Source organism: Hordeum vulgare, chromosome 6H, assembly GCF_904849725.1.
Source record: "Hordeum vulgare subsp. vulgare chromosome 6H, MorexV3_pseudomolecules_assembly, whole genome shotgun sequence".
In the NCBI taxonomy this organism is placed as follows: domain Eukaryota; kingdom Viridiplantae; phylum Streptophyta; class Magnoliopsida; order Poales; family Poaceae; genus Hordeum; species Hordeum vulgare.
This window is the reverse complement of record NC_058523.1, coordinates 100,312,890-100,330,080: the sequence shown is the minus strand read 5'-3', so window position 1 is coordinate 100,330,080 and position 17,191 is coordinate 100,312,890. Positions and strand designations below refer to the sequence as shown.

Here is a 17,191-nt window from a genome sequence, read left to right as displayed (position 1 = left end):
AACAAAATTTTCCTACGCGCACGAAGACCTATCATGGTGATGTCCATCTACGAGAGGGGATGAGTGATCTACGTACCCTTGTAGATCGTACAGCAGAAGCGTTAGAGAACGCGGTTGATGTAGTGGAACGTCCTCACGTCCCTCGATCCGCCCCGCGAACAATCCCGCGATCAGTCCCACGATCTAGTACCGAACGGACGGCACTTCCGCGTTCAGCACACGTACAGCTCGACGATGATCTCGGCCTTCTTGATCCAGCAAGAGAGACAGAGAGGTAGAAGAGTTCTCCGGCAGCGTGACGGCGCTCCGGAGGTTGGTGATGACCTTGTCTCAGCAGGGCTCCGCCCGAGCTCCGCAGAAACGCGATCTAGAGGAAAAACTATGGAGGTATGTGGTCGGGCAGCCGTGAGAAAGTCGTCTCAAATCAGCCCTAATTGCTCCATATATATAGGAGGAGGGAGGGGGACCTTGCCTTGGGGTCCAAGGGACCCTCAAGGGGTCGGCCGAGCCAAGGGGGGTAGGACTCCCCCCCCCCCAAACCGAGTTGGACTTGGTTTGGTGGGAGGAGTCCCCCTCCCTTCCCACTTCCTCCCTCCTTTTTTTTTCTTTTCCTTTGATTTCCTTTTCTTGGCGCATAGGCCCCCTTGGGGCTGTCCCACCAGCCCACTAAGGGCTGGTGTGTCTCCCCGGTGAACTCCCGGAACCCATTCGTCATTCCCGGTACATTCCCGGTAACTCCGAAAACCTTCCGGTAATCAAATGAGGTCATCCTATATATCAATCTTCGTTTCCGGACCATTCCGGAAACCCTCGTGACGTCCGTGATCTCATCTGGGACTCCGAACAACATTCGGTAACCAACCATATAACTCAAATACGCATAAAACAACGTGGAACCTTAAGTGTGCAGACCCTGCGGGTTCGAGAACTATGTAGACATGACCCGAGAGACTCCCCGGTCAATATCCAATAGCGGGACCTGGATGCCCATATTGGATCCTACATATTCTACGAAGATCTTATCGTTTGAACCTCAGTGCCAAGGATTCGTATAATCCCGTATGTCATTCCCTTTGTCCTTCGGTATGTTACTTGCCCGAGATTCGATCGTCAGTATCCGCATACCTATTTCAATCTCGTTTACCGGCAAGTCTCTTTACTCGTTCCGTAATACAAGATCCCGCAACTTACATTAATTTACATTGCTTGCAAGGCTTGTGTGTGATGTTGTATTACCGAGTGGGCCCCGAGATACCTCTCCGTCACACGGAGTGACAAATCCCAGTCTTGATCCATACTAACTCAACTAACACCTTCGGAGATACCTGTAGAGCATCTTTATAGTCACCCAATTACGTTGCGACGTTTGATACACACAAAGCATTCCTCCGGTGTCAGTGAGTTATATGATCTCATGGTCATAGGAATAAATACTTGACACGCAGAAAACAGTAGCAACAAAATGACACGATCAACATGCTACGTCTATTAGTTTGGGTCTAGTCCATCACATGATTCTCCTAATGATGTGATCCCGTTATCACGTGACAACACTTGCCTATGGCCAGGAAACCTTGACCATCTTTGATCAACGAGCTAGTCAACTAGAGGCTTACTAGGGACAGTGTTTTGTCTATGTATCCACAGAAGTATTGTGTTTCCAATCAATACAATTATAGCATGGATAATAAACGATTATCATGAACTAAGAAATATAATAATAACTAATTTATTATTGCCTCTAGGGCATATTTCCAACACTGACCACACATGAGAAAAGGCATAAGTGATTGGGAGAAGGCCCGGGGCAAGAAGCACCTTGCACCGACAGGCAGGAACAGACCCAACGCAAGATGCGCGAGTGCCGGCAAGCAGCAACAGACCCGGGGCAGGCTACACCACGCGATGTTGACCACGTCGGTGACATGTCACCAACCACACGCCTTCGCTTTCATATCAGCTAGTCATGCCCCGCGTAGCCAAGCAACAACAAGTCATGGCGTATAACTAGGGTAGAACACGACATCAACATAGTTGTCCATGGTGCAAACCAGAGTGGGACGCAACAATGGCAGCGACCCGGGACGGAGCTGCTCACAAGACAACAAACCTGGGTGGAGAATTCACGCTTGAAAGGGAGCGAGCGGAGCCACGAGATTTAAACCATGTTCGGTATCCCGCTGCTTCCCAACTCTGCTCCCAGAGCTGGTAGACCTGCAGTTGAAAAAGACGAAGTTGCAGTTTTCCAGCTCAAACAGATTCCAAGAGTTGAAGGATTGCCAAACATGGTCTTATTCTGTGGATCTGCTCGGTCAAGTATATTTACTGCTCGAGCAAGATGTGGAGTAAATTGTTTACTTTTCTAAAGGTTATAAGAGATCGACTAGGTGTCAGCTAGAGGAATAAACCAGATTGTTTACTCCTGTAAGACGTTACAGGGGATCAGTTAGAGTTGCTCCTAGGATGGATGTTCCACCATCTTTGTTTGTTGTGCTATTTATCTTGTGCCTCTACACATTTTCTTTTCATGTTTGGCCATATCCACCGATATGCAAAAGCGTAGGCATAGAGGTAAACATTGTCATGTTCTATCCGTTTGATGTGACTCTTTTGTCTTGGCAAACAGGTTGATGCAACTTTATTATATATATCAAAAATAAGAAACTAAGAAGCAATCAAGTTGTGGGAAGCAGGTTGTTGGAAGCAATCAAGCTGTGGTGGCTCCAACAGCACATGTGCGAGTCATCCCAAACCCTCCTGTCGTCCAAGCTTTGGATCCAAGGTACAAGGAGATGACCTGCTTCAATTGTAGATGGCCTGGGCATTATATTGATAATTGCATTGACCCCAAGAAGTGTTTCATATGTGTGGGAGGCCACAATGTTAACAACTATACAGCTTGGGATCGCCAACACCCAACTGCCACCTACTTTGGGAGTGATGTTGCTGGTCTGGGGTTTTACCATATTGATGTGCCTGTTTCTACAGAGTCTAGGTGGATGAACTATAAGAATTGTGCAATACTTCAGGTTGTTAGGGGAGAGGTGTCTGCTTCTGAACTGCTGATGCAGCTGAATGGGATATTCTGCAAGAACAAGGAGTGGCCTTGGCAGACAAGAAAACTAGAAGATAAGAAGTTCCTTTTAAGGTTTCCTTCCTAGAATAATGTTGATGATCTGATTGAATTCCCTCCTTTTGATTTACCGATTGATCGTGTTTCAGTCAAGGTGGTTGAATGGCAGGGTATGTTGAATCCTTATGGTGAACTGACTGAAGCATGGATACAGATTGAAGGGATACCTCCAAAGTGGTGTGCTTGGAAAGTGTTTGCATAGATTACCTCATGTTTTGGTATACTTGTGGATGTATACTGGAATGGAATTTTTAAAAGCTTTTATGAAACCATCCGTGTGAAGGTAGCTTGTAGAGACCCTGCCAAAATTCCTTTTGAGAGGCTGGTGGAAATGAAGAAAAAGCTATACCTGTTGTTTTTTACTGTGGAGGGATTTGAGAAAATTGGAGATGAGGATGATGATGATGGAGTTGATCCTGATAAGGAGGATCCTGACAAAAGCAGAGGTGAGGAATAAGATTATGAGGGTAATCTGGATACTAATGATAAGGACAATCTATAAGATGATACCAATCCTATAGATGAACTTGACAAGGCTAATTTCACCAAGAAAGATACCCATGCTTCTACCTTTGGCAACAAACAAAGAAGTGTTGTCTCTGCAACTGCATTCCATCCTAAGATGATGTTGAACAATGCACACAATGCCTTCATTGAGGAAATCAAAAAATGTGGAGATCCTGATAACTATGACAAGATGGATGAAGATATGATCTCTCATATGAGGGTCTTTTCTTCACCTCCAAAAGATGGGGAACCAATGTCTGTCCATATGAAATATTGTTGTGAGCAACTGAAAAACTTTGACATGGTTGAGTCTGAAGAAGAAGAAGAAGAAGAAGGAGTTACTCTACCAGAGATGCAATGCTTGCATGAAGAGCTGATAAGAGCCATTGGCTCTACTAAGAGATCTCTGTTAGATACCTTGGATAATGTTGAGTCAGAAAAAAGGGAGATTCCAGGAAGGGGCCTCTGTCAAATGGGGTCCAGTCTTAACTAGCATACCAACCACTCGTGGACATGGAGATATCAACATTATGGATAAAGCCAAAGCCTATCAGAAGAAGAAGAATCTGGAGATTCCCCATCATTCAAAGGTAACTCTTTTTCCTGTCTAAGTAATGATAACCATGTGGATCAGGCTAGGAAGATTGATATCTGTATTGGTAAAGATGATAAAGAGCAAGTTGCTATTATTAATGACATAATAGAGAATGAAAAACTCAGATGCCTTCAATTTGCTGATCTTAACCCTGAGGTTGTCTTCCCTGATAATATAGATGTGGTTTTCCATACTCATTCATCACCCCCTGGTGCTAGTCCTAGATCTAAAATAGGGGGCACTGCTGTTTTAGTGGAGGATAGTCCAACCCTTCTCACAAAAGTAAGCCTTGTGTCTTGTCACATCCGTTTAAAATCCCATGACAGGAGCCTTTTGGAATATCAGGGGTCTAGGCAACATGGGAAAATACAGTGCCTTGGAGACTTTCTCCATAATCATAGAGTTGATTTTGTTGGTTTCTTTGAAACTAAAAGGGAGATCATTCATAATCATGTTCTGAAATCCATTGCTTATGGTAGTGACTTTTGCTCGAATCCTTACCTCCTATTAATACTGCTGGTGGCATCCTTGTGGGCCTTAGAATTGACATCTATGAAGTTATTGGTTTTATTAATAAAAAATATTGTGTGATAGTTACAATTAAGAATAAAGAGGATGGTTTCTTATGGAATTTTGTTGCAATTTATGGCACTCCTTACAATGAGTGCAAAATTGAGTTCATTGTTGAACTTCATGATGTCATGCACAATTTGTCCTACCCTGTTCTCCTAGGTGGAGATTTTAATTTGGTTAGATCTGTATCTGACAAAAACAATGGGTTGATCAATAACCAATCAACTCTACTTTTTAATGATTTGATTAACAAGTGGGGTCTCATGGAGATTAATAATGCTAATAGGAGCTACACGTGGAGTAATAGTCACGATGACCCTATTTTTGCAATGATTGATCGAGTGTTTGTTTCCACATCCTGGGACGCTCACTTCCCATTGACTGTTGTATCTGCGCTACCGCGTGTTAGTAGTGATCACACTCCACTCCTTTTAGACACTAAATCTCGGAGGGTTACCTCCCCAAAACCTTTTCGATTTGAGAAGTGGTGGCTTGACCAGCCAGATTTTGAAGAGCTTGTTTGCAAAACCTAGACTAACACTGCTTATGTGGGTAAATCTTTTGATGACTGGATGAATAAAACTAGGATACTTCAGAAAAAGATTAAAGGTTGGAGTATCAATCTAGAAGCTGATATGAAAAAGAGGAAGAAAACCCTTCTCCAAGAGTTTGACATTCTTGATGTTTTTTCTGAAACAAACCATTTAGACTCCAATGATAAGACTCGTATGGAGGAGATTAAGAGAGAATTAGAAGATATCTGGAAGAAAGAAGAAACTGCCTTGTGGCAGAGGTCCAGAGATAGGAGGATCAAAGATGGTGACAAGAACAATAAATATTTTCATGCTTTAGCTAATCATCGCCATAGGAAAAACCACTTATATAAGCTAAATAGGGATGATGGCCCAGTTCATTTCACCAAAGAGATGCTTGATATTGCCACTTCTTTCTACAATAACCTCTTTGGTTATGAACATAAACATAACATTTGCTTGGGTCCTTCGTTTTGGAAGGAAGAAGAGATGGTTACTCCTCAGGAGAATGAGGTGTTACAAAAGAATTTCTCTCGGGAGGAAATTAAAGAGGCCATTTTCAGTTCCTATGCACATGGTGCTCCAGGACCTGATGGCCTTTCCTTTTTGTTATGAGAAAGCTTATGCTCAAATTAGACTATGAGAAAGCTTATGATAGAGTTAGCTGGGAGTTTCTTTTTGAGATGTCGGAGTGGAGGGGATTTGGGACTAAATGGATCTCTTGGATTAAGAGTGTTCTCCTGAAAGGTACGTTTAGTGTTCGTATTAATGATGTGATTGGCCCCTACTTTGTTGGTGGCAAAGGTCTTAAACAAGGGGATCCAATATGTCCCATCCTCTTTAACCTTGTAGCTGATGTTTTTTCTAAAATATTGGCTAAAGCAGCTCAACGGAATCTCATTTCAGGGCTTCTTCCTCATGTGACTAAAGGGGGATTACCAGCTTACAATATGCAGATAATATTCTCCTTTTCCTCGAAAACTCTTGTGAAAAAGCCAGAAACTTCAAATGGATCCTCTCTTGTTTTGAAAACCTTTCTGGGATGAAAATCAACTTTCATAAGAGTGATCTGTTAACTATTAACATTGAGGAAGAGGAGACAAAATCCTTTGCCAAAAAATTTAGTTGTAAGGTTGGGTCTTTCCCTATTAAGTACTTGGGTGTGCCTTTGCATTATGACAAATTACGCAGGGAAGATCTCCAACCAATCATTGACAGGATCATTAGATGTATTTCTAGGTGGTTAGGCAAACATCTTACCTACAAAGGGAAACTAATTCTTCTATGTGCATGTATTGTCAGTATTCCTGCTTACCTTATGGCAGTGATTAAGTTTCCAAAGTGGGCCATTGAGGCCATTAACTCTCAAATGGCACATTTTTTCTCGGGGGATGTAGGGGATCGGCACAAATATCACCTTGCTAATTGGGGATCGATTACTAGGAATAAATCCTTTGGGGGTTTAGGGTTACCTAACCTTAAGGAGTTTAATATGGCTTTATTGGCCTCATGGGAAAAAAGATTCTTTGACAACCAGAAAAAAAACTGGAAAGATATCATCTCTTTCAAATATAACACTGAATCACCCAATATTCTTTGGTCTAAGCCTGATAATGGATCTTCTTTCTGAAAGAGTGTAACATGGATCTTTCTGGAAAATTCTCTGTCCACAAAATATTCATGTTTTTCTTTGGCTAAGTGTGTATAATAAAATACTAACCAAAGATAACTTAGCTCAGAGGAAAAATGTTGAGGATCCTTCTTGTCTATTCTTCTCTGAACTGGAATTAGTACAACATCTATTCTTTGATTGTGTAATGGCTAAATGCATCTGGAATTTTTTTGCGGATTTCTTTCAAATACCAATTATGTCCTGCTTTAAAGACATTTGTGCTTTGTGGCTGGTTCATAAGAAAAAAACAGTTCAAAACATGATTGTGGTTGCCTCCTTATGGAGTATTTGGAGACTAAGAAAGTAATTCTGCTTCCAGGGTCGAACTTGAAAAAATCTGGACTGCGTTCTTGTGAAGCTGCAAAGCTTTCTCCGACAATGGTCTGTTCTCTGCGACGCCACACGGGAGGTGGTACTGCGGCAATTCATCTCAAAACTGGACAAATTCAGAGGGGAACTTCTGCACATCACCTGGAGGAGCTGATTCTGCAAGTGCTTGTGTTGCTGTTAAATAACTTTTTATTCTATTTAGAGGTTGTGACTTTGGCCAAATTCTTGTTTGAGATATTTTCGGCCTGTGATGGTCTTTGTTACTTTGAGGGGTGTAAACTTGTACGTCTGACGCTTTATCAATAAAATGGAGCAGGGGGAAAACCCTTTTATTCAAAAAAAAAAGAAACTAAGAAAGCTATATAACCAAAGGAAAATGAACACACCCAGCTATGAATCCTAGTCACAAACTTGCAAATTTGGATCAATTCTACAACACAAAATTAGACCGGAAAGATAGCAGATCTAAAACAGTCGCACCAGATCCTACAACTATTGGAAGGGAGAAGATCCAGCGAGCCATCTGCACAGAGTCCTAACTAAGCGCGAATCTAAACGCACCGCCGCGGCTGATCTCGGTATCTGTCACTGTCAGTGCGCGGCGGCGAGGCCCCACGACGGCGCGGGCGCGTGCGCGTGCGCGTCCAGGAACGCCTCCGGCGGCGGCAAGAACACCACGCACCTCGCCGCGGCCATCCTCCTCCTGAGCGGGTACCGGGCCGCGCCGCAGAGGCCCCTCGTGGGCCCCACCAGGAAGTGCGGCACGGCGTCCTGCCGTTGCTGCTCCGGCGCCGGGGAAGGAGGGGCGGACGGGATCGGGAGGCGCGCCGCAGCCGACCGGAGGGAGCGGGCGACGATCCTGGAGTCCCGCAGCCGAGCGAGCGCGCCGGGGCGGAGGAACCGGCCGTGGCTCGGGCGCTCCTCCTCCGCGCGCGGGGCTGCGCGTGCGCGGCGGTCCATCACCATCTCGTCGCCGGGGACGGTAGCGGAGACGAGGCGCGGTCGTCGGCTCTTGACGGCGAGGAGGCGCGGAATCGTGCGGAGCGGGGAGGATTGGCGGGGGACGGGTGTGAGATTTAATACGGACGGACGGGAGGAAACGAGAAGTGGAGGGAAACGATGGCGGGAACGGAAAAACAGGAGGGAAAATTGGAAAAAAGGAGACGAATCATTTTGCTGGCGCTACCGGCACGCAGCGTCGGCACAGCCGTACAAGCACACGAGCGGCATGTCCCTGACAGGTGGGCCCGGCACGTATCACCAATTCAGATTATGTTTCTGGAATGAGATATTTTCCTTTTCTCGCAAAAAAAGCAATCAGATCTTTTCTTTTGCCTTTTCATAAACTCCTAAACCTTTCCATGATGAAGTGACTGACATATTTTTTTCGACAAAGAAGTGACTGACATTTGTGCTCGTCTTTTTTCCGGTTCATGATTTTATTTCCCGCTGTAGTTCATAATTCGGCATATTTGGAAATTAGGGCCTTCTTTCAGGTTTTCGGCTAAAAGAAACGTGGATTAGGTCCTCAAAAGTCGCAAATCACATCATCACATAGTTACAAACTTCTACTACAAATCTTTGGAACGGCAGATCAAGAGTTTCCCATTTCATCTAGAGTGAGCCTCAGCTGTTACAAACTCAAAACTAGCCCAGAATGCACTGAAATGCAGGATTCAGGGACGTGTTTTATTCCGGTCATACATCTGGGGCAGCCAAACAGTACAGGAGATCGGTACAGAATGGCCACCTGCAACATTTTTCCACCAAAAGAATGCGGCGACAGCTAGCTCGTATACCCTTCTTCGCCTTCGCCTTCGGCGCCACCGGCGGACAGACGCTACGTAAAATTGTGGTCCGCTTCGTCGGTGTCAGCCATTCCCAGAACCAAAACCACAGCTATACCTACAGGATGAATTACATACACGGCACCGTGGGGCGATCTAGTATACAACAACTAACAAACAAACCAACAGGAGAGGGGAGCTTCTTCGGCTTCGGTAGTCGGCGTTTCGTTCGCGCTAGAAGGTGGAATTCCACAGCGCCTTGTCGCCCTCGGCGCACTTATTGTGCACCTCCCAGATCCTGCCTTCCGAGTTGCATATGCCGCTGCACTTCCAGTCGAATGACGCCGCGCAGGTGTTCCCCGCCTGAGCTTTCCATTCACAGTCTGCGAGCAGAGTGGAGTTCAGGATGTGATTCAATGTCCTCATCGACGTGCTATTGTCACTGATATTAAGCAGGAGTTATAAGGCATGAAGTACTGGAAGCTCACCAGGTGGGGTCCCGCAACAGAGTCTCCGGTCATCAATGTGCTCGACATCTAACCCGAGGAACCAAGATCCTAGCGAAACGTCCTCGTTTATATACTTGTGCAGGACATGCCTAGCATTCAAATGGATTTTGCAGCAACAAAGTTAGCTTTCACCTGAACCACGTAATAAGATTGATGTGCGCAATTGCGTGAGAACTTATGATGCCTCACTTGTTTATAGATATGTAGGTTGCTAGATCTTTTGAAATGGCGTATAATTGACCAGTAGCATGTCGGAAATATTTATTTCCTGGCTCGCCGAATTTCCAATGCTCAGGCTCATAGTATCTCACACCCCTGGAGAAAAAAAAAGACAACAGATTTTAACACCTTTGACCTGTAAGAGAAGGAGAGATTCATATAATGTACTACTTACTTTTCCGATAGTACAGGGCCAGATTTCATGCACCCCATATATACTCTTGGCTTCCATGCCTGTTTGGACAATATCTGTCCAAGCGTTGCTGCAAATGCGAGATCGGATGTCAAAAGCAAGGCTTTTTTCGCGAACAGGAATGCAAAGATAGCCACATGTTATGCTATGAAGTACTTTGGGTGGTTAACATACTCATATAAAGGGTACATCTTTGATGATCATCAAGAAATTGATGAAAAGCTTTGAATACAGAAATGACAGATGCACGCACACACTCATTTTGCCCCTAGCTTCGGACCTGTAAAGGGCATAAAGAATATAGAGATTTACCTATGTTCACATGAACGTCGTCATCAACTTTCACATAAAAATCTGCATCCCATAATGAAACAGCTGTAGCAAAGTATGTCTTAGTTTTGCCAGATAGAGCAAGGTATCCTTCAACATGATCCTGCACAAAGTTGTAACCACAGTTAACAGGGAGAACAAAATAGCATTTCAGTCCAAATGAGGACATTAATAACAGCGTCTCTCCCATGTGAAACCAATATCCTTTCAAGTAACAAACAACTTACTATCTTCATGAAATCCCCATGTTTCCTGTCCTCTGCTTCAATTGCTCGATCAATAATTCCGCCTGCTATAGCACTGCACATCATGTGGACAATGAGGTTATGCATGCCTTGACATAATCGTACAGTCCTTCTCATATAAAAACTATGCATGACTTAACCTTTATATACCACATAAAATATTTTAACAATATCCTCTCTTTCGATAAATACCTTGTCCAAACTCTGAAGCAATTTTTAAAGTAGAAAATTGAGACTGTATTACTTAACAACCCATTATTCTACAGCCTTCTCTTGCAGAAGAGGAGAACAAATAAAGGGACCCCTAAAGATCAGCATGCGGATATTGCTAAACTCAAAAGGTTGTTATTCTCAGTTTCATGTACATTTTTTAAAAGATGCTCATATATCTGTAGTGGCCAGAAATTACATTTGGAAGCTACTACTAAACCATATCATGCAGTTTTAATTGACAAATAAAATTGAAAGTAAAATTTGAATGAAACTATTACTAAATCATATCATGCAATTGCATTTGGCCAAGAAAAACTGAGAAAAGATATACAACTGCATTGGCAAGAAAAAACATTGTGACAAAAGAGTAAGAACTGTGTACAATTATGATACGTTATTATGATGAATAAATACAAGAACTTTTCACTATTCAAATATCATGCATTGGTAGTTAAGTGCACATAAAAATCTATCTGCGTCATACCTGTGACCAATGACAAACCGAATTATGACCCCCTTCTCTTCTTCAAGCTTTTTCCTTTTGTCGCCTATTTTCAAACATTGTTATTAGTTATTTCAAAGTTTCGCAGGGTAAGAAATGTTCCAAAAAGCAAGTTAGTTATAAAGTTGAGTGTCAGCAACCTCGAGGCATCCAAGTGTAACGTATGGAATCTCTTCTCTTGCGACTGCTAAAAGCAGTATTGATGCCAATCACCATGCGGTACTTTCTCCTCCCAATCGACTCAGAAACTTTGAAGTCTTCTGAAACAGGGGAACCGTTGAGCAATGACTCTTGCAGGGTTCTAGCAGCCGAGAGTTCTGTCTCTAAGGTCGCTATTGTCTTATCTAGTGTCCTACAACCAAAAAATTTGGAAATGCAAGTCATAACCATTTTTTCCATAAAAAGGATACTTCCAATAAAGGAACAAATGATGCGCTCAATAAAGACAAAGCCGGTTACATACTGTACATCATGATGAGTATCTTGATCTGGTAATACATCTTTGTATTTTTGCAGTTCTTGAACCTAGCAGCACATGATAATCAAACTATGTATCAACGATTAATGCGGGTGGTACAACATAATAAATCTACAACACTCATTACACAGAAGCAATCTGCTTTTATAACACTGACTTGTGCGGCTGCTGTACAATATATGAATATCAATGTGCAATTATGGAATCCTTGACAAAAATGAATGGAGGGAGAAGTACACCACCGGTACCTTTTTTGAACCACAGTCTGCATCAACTAGAGCTTTGCCTTCCTCGACGCTTTGATTCGGTAGCGGAACCTCGGTTGCCTCCGGCAGTGTCCACATTCTGGATCAAGCAAACCGGATGCGCAAGAATCATTTACTGTACTAAACTTCGGGGTCGAATGGCATCGCAATGGAGAAAAACATTCCAATTCAAGAGAACAGAAGTAGTAGACGTTCATAAGATGTGATCACATCTTACAGTTGTGGGTAGGAGTACAGTTATTCAATGTTGGAGGAGGATACATCACCTAGTAGCAATAATAACTCGTCTCTACAGTTATATCAAGAATCTGCGCAGGATCATCCGCACTCGGACCCAGTTGTGGTAAGGAAAAATGGCCCGATGTGGCAGCAAACCCACCGAATTCCTAAATTCATGGAGCCTTACTTGACGCACCCGCAATTCGGCAGCATCAGAATCGGACTTTGCGTGACAAGATTAGCCAAAAACAGGTGGATTATTCGATGGCGGGGCAGAACGAAGAGGCTGCCGACAGGAATCGAGAAATCCCCAAATCGAGCCTTGGCAACCCCATCGGCCATCCGATCTCTAGTCTCACAAATTGGAGGCTGGCGAGACGTCGCGGATCTTGCGCTAGGCCCAGCTGAACTCGAGCTGGTATCGGAGCTGAGCTGAGCTGGGAATCTTGGGAGGGAAATTGAGGAAGCAGGAGGGAGAATTGGGGGTGCTGGTTTACCTGTTGGTGAAGAGCAGGCCGAGGCAGAAGCTCCCGAGGCAGAGGAGCACGGCCCACCGCTTGGACACGCCTCCATCCCCTCCGGCTTTCTTCCAGCTCATGGTGGCCTCCGCCGCCGCCGCCGCCTACAGCACGGTGTCCTCGCCTCCTCAGTCTCTCACCTTCTCCCACAGTGCATGTAGTAGGAGGGAGCAGGAAGGAAGGAGGCCTCGTTCTTGGCTGGTTGCCCTTGGCGGTCTCGCACGCACGCACCTCTGCGCTGCTCACGGCTCACCTCGCCTGGTCACCTTCCCCCCACCCCACGACGGGCCATGTGGGTGTGGTGCGGAGGTCAGTCAGTGTCCACTGGCGCACGCCATTAGCCCCGCCCGCATTGATTAATCTAAACGCGACAGCGGGGGGGACGGCAAGCCCCGAGGTGGGGGTGGATGGACGGTCGGTCCGTCCGTCGGCAGCGTCAAGAAAACAACCGAGGAGCTGAGCCGCAGTCCTGCAGAGGTGGTGGTGATGGTGGCGGGTAAAAACAAAACGAACGGCCAAGCGAATCGAATCAAGGTGGCCGGCCACTTGTTGTTACCGGATCAGAGCTCGGCGCAGGGATGGTTCGCCCGGGATTCGAGACCCTCGAGGTCGCGGGAGCGCGGTCCCGCGCTGCTCTTTTTTAATGGCGCGATCTCGTCCCTTCCCCGGCGCGGATAGATGGATAGATGGAGTTCCACGAGGACCACGGTGGCTTCTCACATGCGCCTGCAGGCTGCCGCCGCTGCGGCTGAGCTGAGCCACTTGCTTGAGGGTGATGGTGGGGTGGGGTGGGGTGGGGTGGGGGGATGTGGAAGGCTCAACCGCTCGCTCTGTGTTCCCCGTGCTCGTGTTGTTGTGCCGTCGCAGTCGCTGCACGGCTGTGGAAGGAAGGATGCTGCGGTTGCGCCTTGCGAGGTGCCATGGTCAAATCGCGTTTTCTTGTCCTGCTGGACTAATTTATTTATTTTTGAAACTGTCCTGCTGGTCTAATTAAGTTGCAGATTTTTTTATGGAACAACCTTGTACCACTCCATTATAAAGTTAGACTAGCTAGGACGCCGAGGCGCATGAAAACCGCGTCATCATCCTCGTCCGGCTCCCGCTCCCGCTCCTTTGGATCACCGACACTCTTCCCTGTCAAGCCAGAGTTGCTGAAGACCCTGTTCGGGCTGTGCACGCGCAGCGGCGGCATCATCATCAACGAGGACGGCTCCTTCTCTCGCCTCGTCAAGCCGAAGATCGGGCCGGCGCTCCTCTCCATCAAGCAGGAGCACCTGGACATGGCCGCCGCCGACGAGACCGTCCTCGAATGGGCGTGGGACACTTCGTCCGGGAGTAGATGATAAATGCGAGGGTCTCGATCTTTCGATGAGATGATGACTATCGATTTGGTGGAGACGACTTTGACGAACCGACTACAAACGTGCACGACGTTGCACCTTAGCAATCACTAAAACAACTCTAAGAGGTTATTGACCACGTCGGATCACGATCAACCTCACCACAAAGGTCTCTTCCTGCAAGCAATCGAAGAACAAACAAGAATATGATAAAAGCAATCTGAATATTGCGAATATATATGAAGTATTGATAAAGATGAGGATCTGAAAGCGGTCTTGGTCTGATCGTTGGCACAAACGAAGTACACGAAGTTGGAATGGCTAACTTTTAACTAAACAAATTCCAAGAAAAAATCTACTAGGTTGATCTACTTATATAGGAGCAAGGGGTGGAGGCCAACGATGTGGGAGGACGTTCCAAGATAGCCTCCAACCAACCCTAGGTCGTACAAGGCCCATAGGCCCAAATGGAGGTGATGCAACACCTTTGGAGTTATAGTTTTACTCGGACTCTCATGCAATCTCAGATTGTTCTGTAATTATCTTCACGTTCCGGACGAATTTAAAAGTGATTCCAATTAAGCCGAAACGTAGATAAAAATCTACTTTCAAACAAAAAAATCACCCGATTCGGAGTCGTGTGCAGATGTTGTTGATATTTTGAGACAGGTGTGTCTGTGCAGTCCGAATCTGAGTACAGAACGTGAGAGAGTTGGACTTTATCTTTTCTTGAACTAAAGTGACGTGAGAGAACTTCTTAAACAACACATAATCATTTGCTTTAATGTGAGGACTTTTTGAACAACACTTAATCATTTCCTCTTCCTTTATCTTCACACGTGATTCAGGCAAGCGTTCGACAATTATGCATTTAGGCATGGAGTAGAAATAGGTGAAGTATTTTTTATTCCAGATAACATAAATAAATTATTGCATCATTATTATAAAAAATCATCTCACAAATATGCAAATATGAAATATGTTTGGTCGTATCCAAGATAGCCATGTCCTCATCAGGAGATGGGTCGCCAGCGCCACACCCTTGAGGAGATCGCCGCTCGACACCGCGGCCGCGAGAAGGATGGCGTCGTTATCCTCGACGACAACGACGAGGAGGCGCTCAGGCCGTCCAACACCTGTCCGCCACGACGACACATGGCAGAGGTGCAGCAAGGACGGCAGCAGAGTGTGGAGCGACGACGACGATGACTACATCAACTTCTACAAGCTTCTCGGCATGTAAAAGGCGGCGGCGGGCGACAACGTTTAGTGTTTGAATTTATTTTTAAATTATGTTTATAGTTTAGTTTGTAGAAATATAAATGAAAACGCTAAATTTTCTTCAAATCTGCGTCGTTTTTGATCGAATTTAGGCCAAGTTTGATTTAAAAAACGGTTGGGGATGACCTTGAGGGGGCGGCGGGGAACGAGAGCCCCCCAAGCCGATTTTTCCGCCAGCGCGTCCCCAGACGACGCTATTTCCTGGGGGAGGGGGGCGTGGACGGCTGAAGATGCACTCAACTTTGCTTAACCTGGTTTATTTCTGCTGCGGAAAATAACAGCATATAATTTTATAAGGCCCGTTGATGAGACTACAATATCAACATAATTCCGGTGCGGAGCTTTTGAAACTAAAATGAGCTTCGGAAGACTAGTTCGGGTTGAAAATTATTTTCCCTATGGTTAATACATGTTCCTTGGTTTGTTCCATTTTTGGGGGGTTTTCGAAATGGTTTAGCAATTACATAAGGCCATAATCAATTTCCTATGATATAAAATAATTATAAATTCCTTTTTTAGCATCTCCTTTTCTCTGTTTAATCTAATTCAAACATGCAGACACACCAGCGCGACCGCTTGGGCCAGATCCGCTATTGGGCCTACACCATGTTGTGTATTCGGCCCCTTCCACAGCTTTTCTTTGCGTAAAAAATAGGACCACCTCAAATAAGAAAAAAATCTTATAAGAAACCAAAAATAATAAATCTAGGTGAACAGATGAAAAAAAATCAAAGAAATACACTTTACTTTATTAGTAGGCAGAAATATAGATAAATTCACATTAATTCGAAATGAACCATCTCTCCACTTCTCGCCCATTCCATCTTCTCTCTCGGCACATATGAAATAGGCTAGGCTCATCTATTCTTCTTTGTATTCATTTTCTTTCCTTTTCCTTGGGCCTATCCCCCCCTCCCTAGGGCACATATCACTTTCAAGGCAAGCCGAGGCGCCCCATTATATCGTGTTTCCTATTTAGTACTTGTAGGGTCGATTTCTATGAAATCATTAACTAAGGGATACTCTTGCAATTGTCACTCACCTTCTCACGTGTTGATAAGTGGCACCCGGTTTATGTGTCATTGTCGCAACATAAGAGTTTCCCTTTTTTTATAGATTAGTTTATTCAAAATATTTTATCTCTTGAATCGTGCGTTCAAATCTTAAATTATTTTCATCGTTGTATTTTTCGCGTCAAGATCTTTAAAACTAAATCCCACGTTGATTGATTTTAATGAATTCTTTTCATGAAAAAACCCAAAGCTGGAAGCACGTATTTTTTCTTCACTTTTTTTTTCTTTTCGAGAGGCACATTTGTGCTTCTCGTGGAACCAAATTTATGCCTATGCAAGAAGAAAATTTGCACTTTTCTTGTGAAAGAGAAAACATATTTTTTCTCTTTTCGAGAGGCATAATTGTGCTTCGCGAGGAAGCAAATTTGTGACTCCACAAGAAGGAAATATGTGCTTCTAGGGGAAGCAAAAGAAAAGTTTTTTTTGTTTTTGAAAGACACAACTATGCTTCTCATAGAAGCAAATCTGCGACTTTTATGAAAAAGAAAAATGCATAATTTTCATTTTCAAGATGCCCAGTTGTGCTTGTCATGGAAGAAAATATGTTCCTCCATGAGAATCAAGTACTATGTGCTTCTCGTGGAAACAAAAAGCAAAAAAAAATGCATGGTGATGGAAATCCCGAGGGAGCACCCATCATGTGACAATGGTGGCGATCGAACGCACCACTCGACG

At 44.5% G+C, this 17,191-nt stretch overlaps 2 protein-coding genes across 2 annotated transcripts; both read right to left on the bottom strand.

Annotated features, from left to right (window-relative positions):
• Positions 1 to 7,646: 7,646 nt before the first annotated feature.
• Positions 7,647 to 8,420, bottom strand: LOC123402172. Its single transcript, XM_045096053.1, has one exon. The coding sequence runs from the start codon at positions 8,307 to 8,309 to the stop codon at positions 7,935 to 7,937; it is 375 nt and encodes a 124-aa protein (XP_044951988.1). The 5' UTR covers positions 8,310 to 8,420; the 3' UTR covers positions 7,647 to 7,934.
• A 503-nt stretch (positions 8,421 to 8,923) lies between these two features.
• LOC123402114 (probable beta-1,3-galactosyltransferase 2) lies at positions 8,924 to 13,547 on the bottom strand. The gene is made up of 12 exons (XM_045095995.1): positions 13,379 to 13,547; positions 12,802 to 13,291; positions 12,068 to 12,164; positions 11,805 to 11,866; positions 11,482 to 11,693; positions 11,324 to 11,387; positions 10,609 to 10,681; positions 10,364 to 10,484; positions 10,034 to 10,121; positions 9,829 to 9,954; positions 9,619 to 9,728; positions 8,924 to 9,513 (listed from the first exon to the last, which is right to left on the bottom strand). Exons 2-12 carry the CDS (start codon positions 12,900 to 12,902, stop codon positions 9,365 to 9,367), a joined length of 1,203 nt encoding a protein of 400 aa, XP_044951930.1. The 5' UTR covers positions 12,903 to 13,291; positions 13,379 to 13,547; the 3' UTR covers positions 8,924 to 9,364.
• Positions 13,548 to 17,191: the final 3,644 nt, after the last annotated feature.

Coding starts and splice junctions, on each gene's coding strand:
- LOC123402172 (XM_045096053.1), bottom strand. CDS start 8,309: ATGGTGATGGACCGCCGCGCACGCGCAGCCCCGCGCGCGGAGGAGGAG.
- LOC123402114 (XM_045095995.1), bottom strand. CDS start 12,902: ATGAGCTGGAAGAAAGCCGGAGGGGATGGAGGCGTGTCCAAGCGGTGG. Junction 12,165..12,801: donor GGCCTGCTCTTCACCAACAG/GTAAACCAGCAC, acceptor TGCTTGATCCAG/AATGTGGACACTGCCGGAGG. Junction 11,388..11,481: donor TTACACTTGGATGCCTCGAG/GTTGCTGACACT, acceptor GTTTGAAAATAG/GCGACAAAAGGAAAAAGCTT.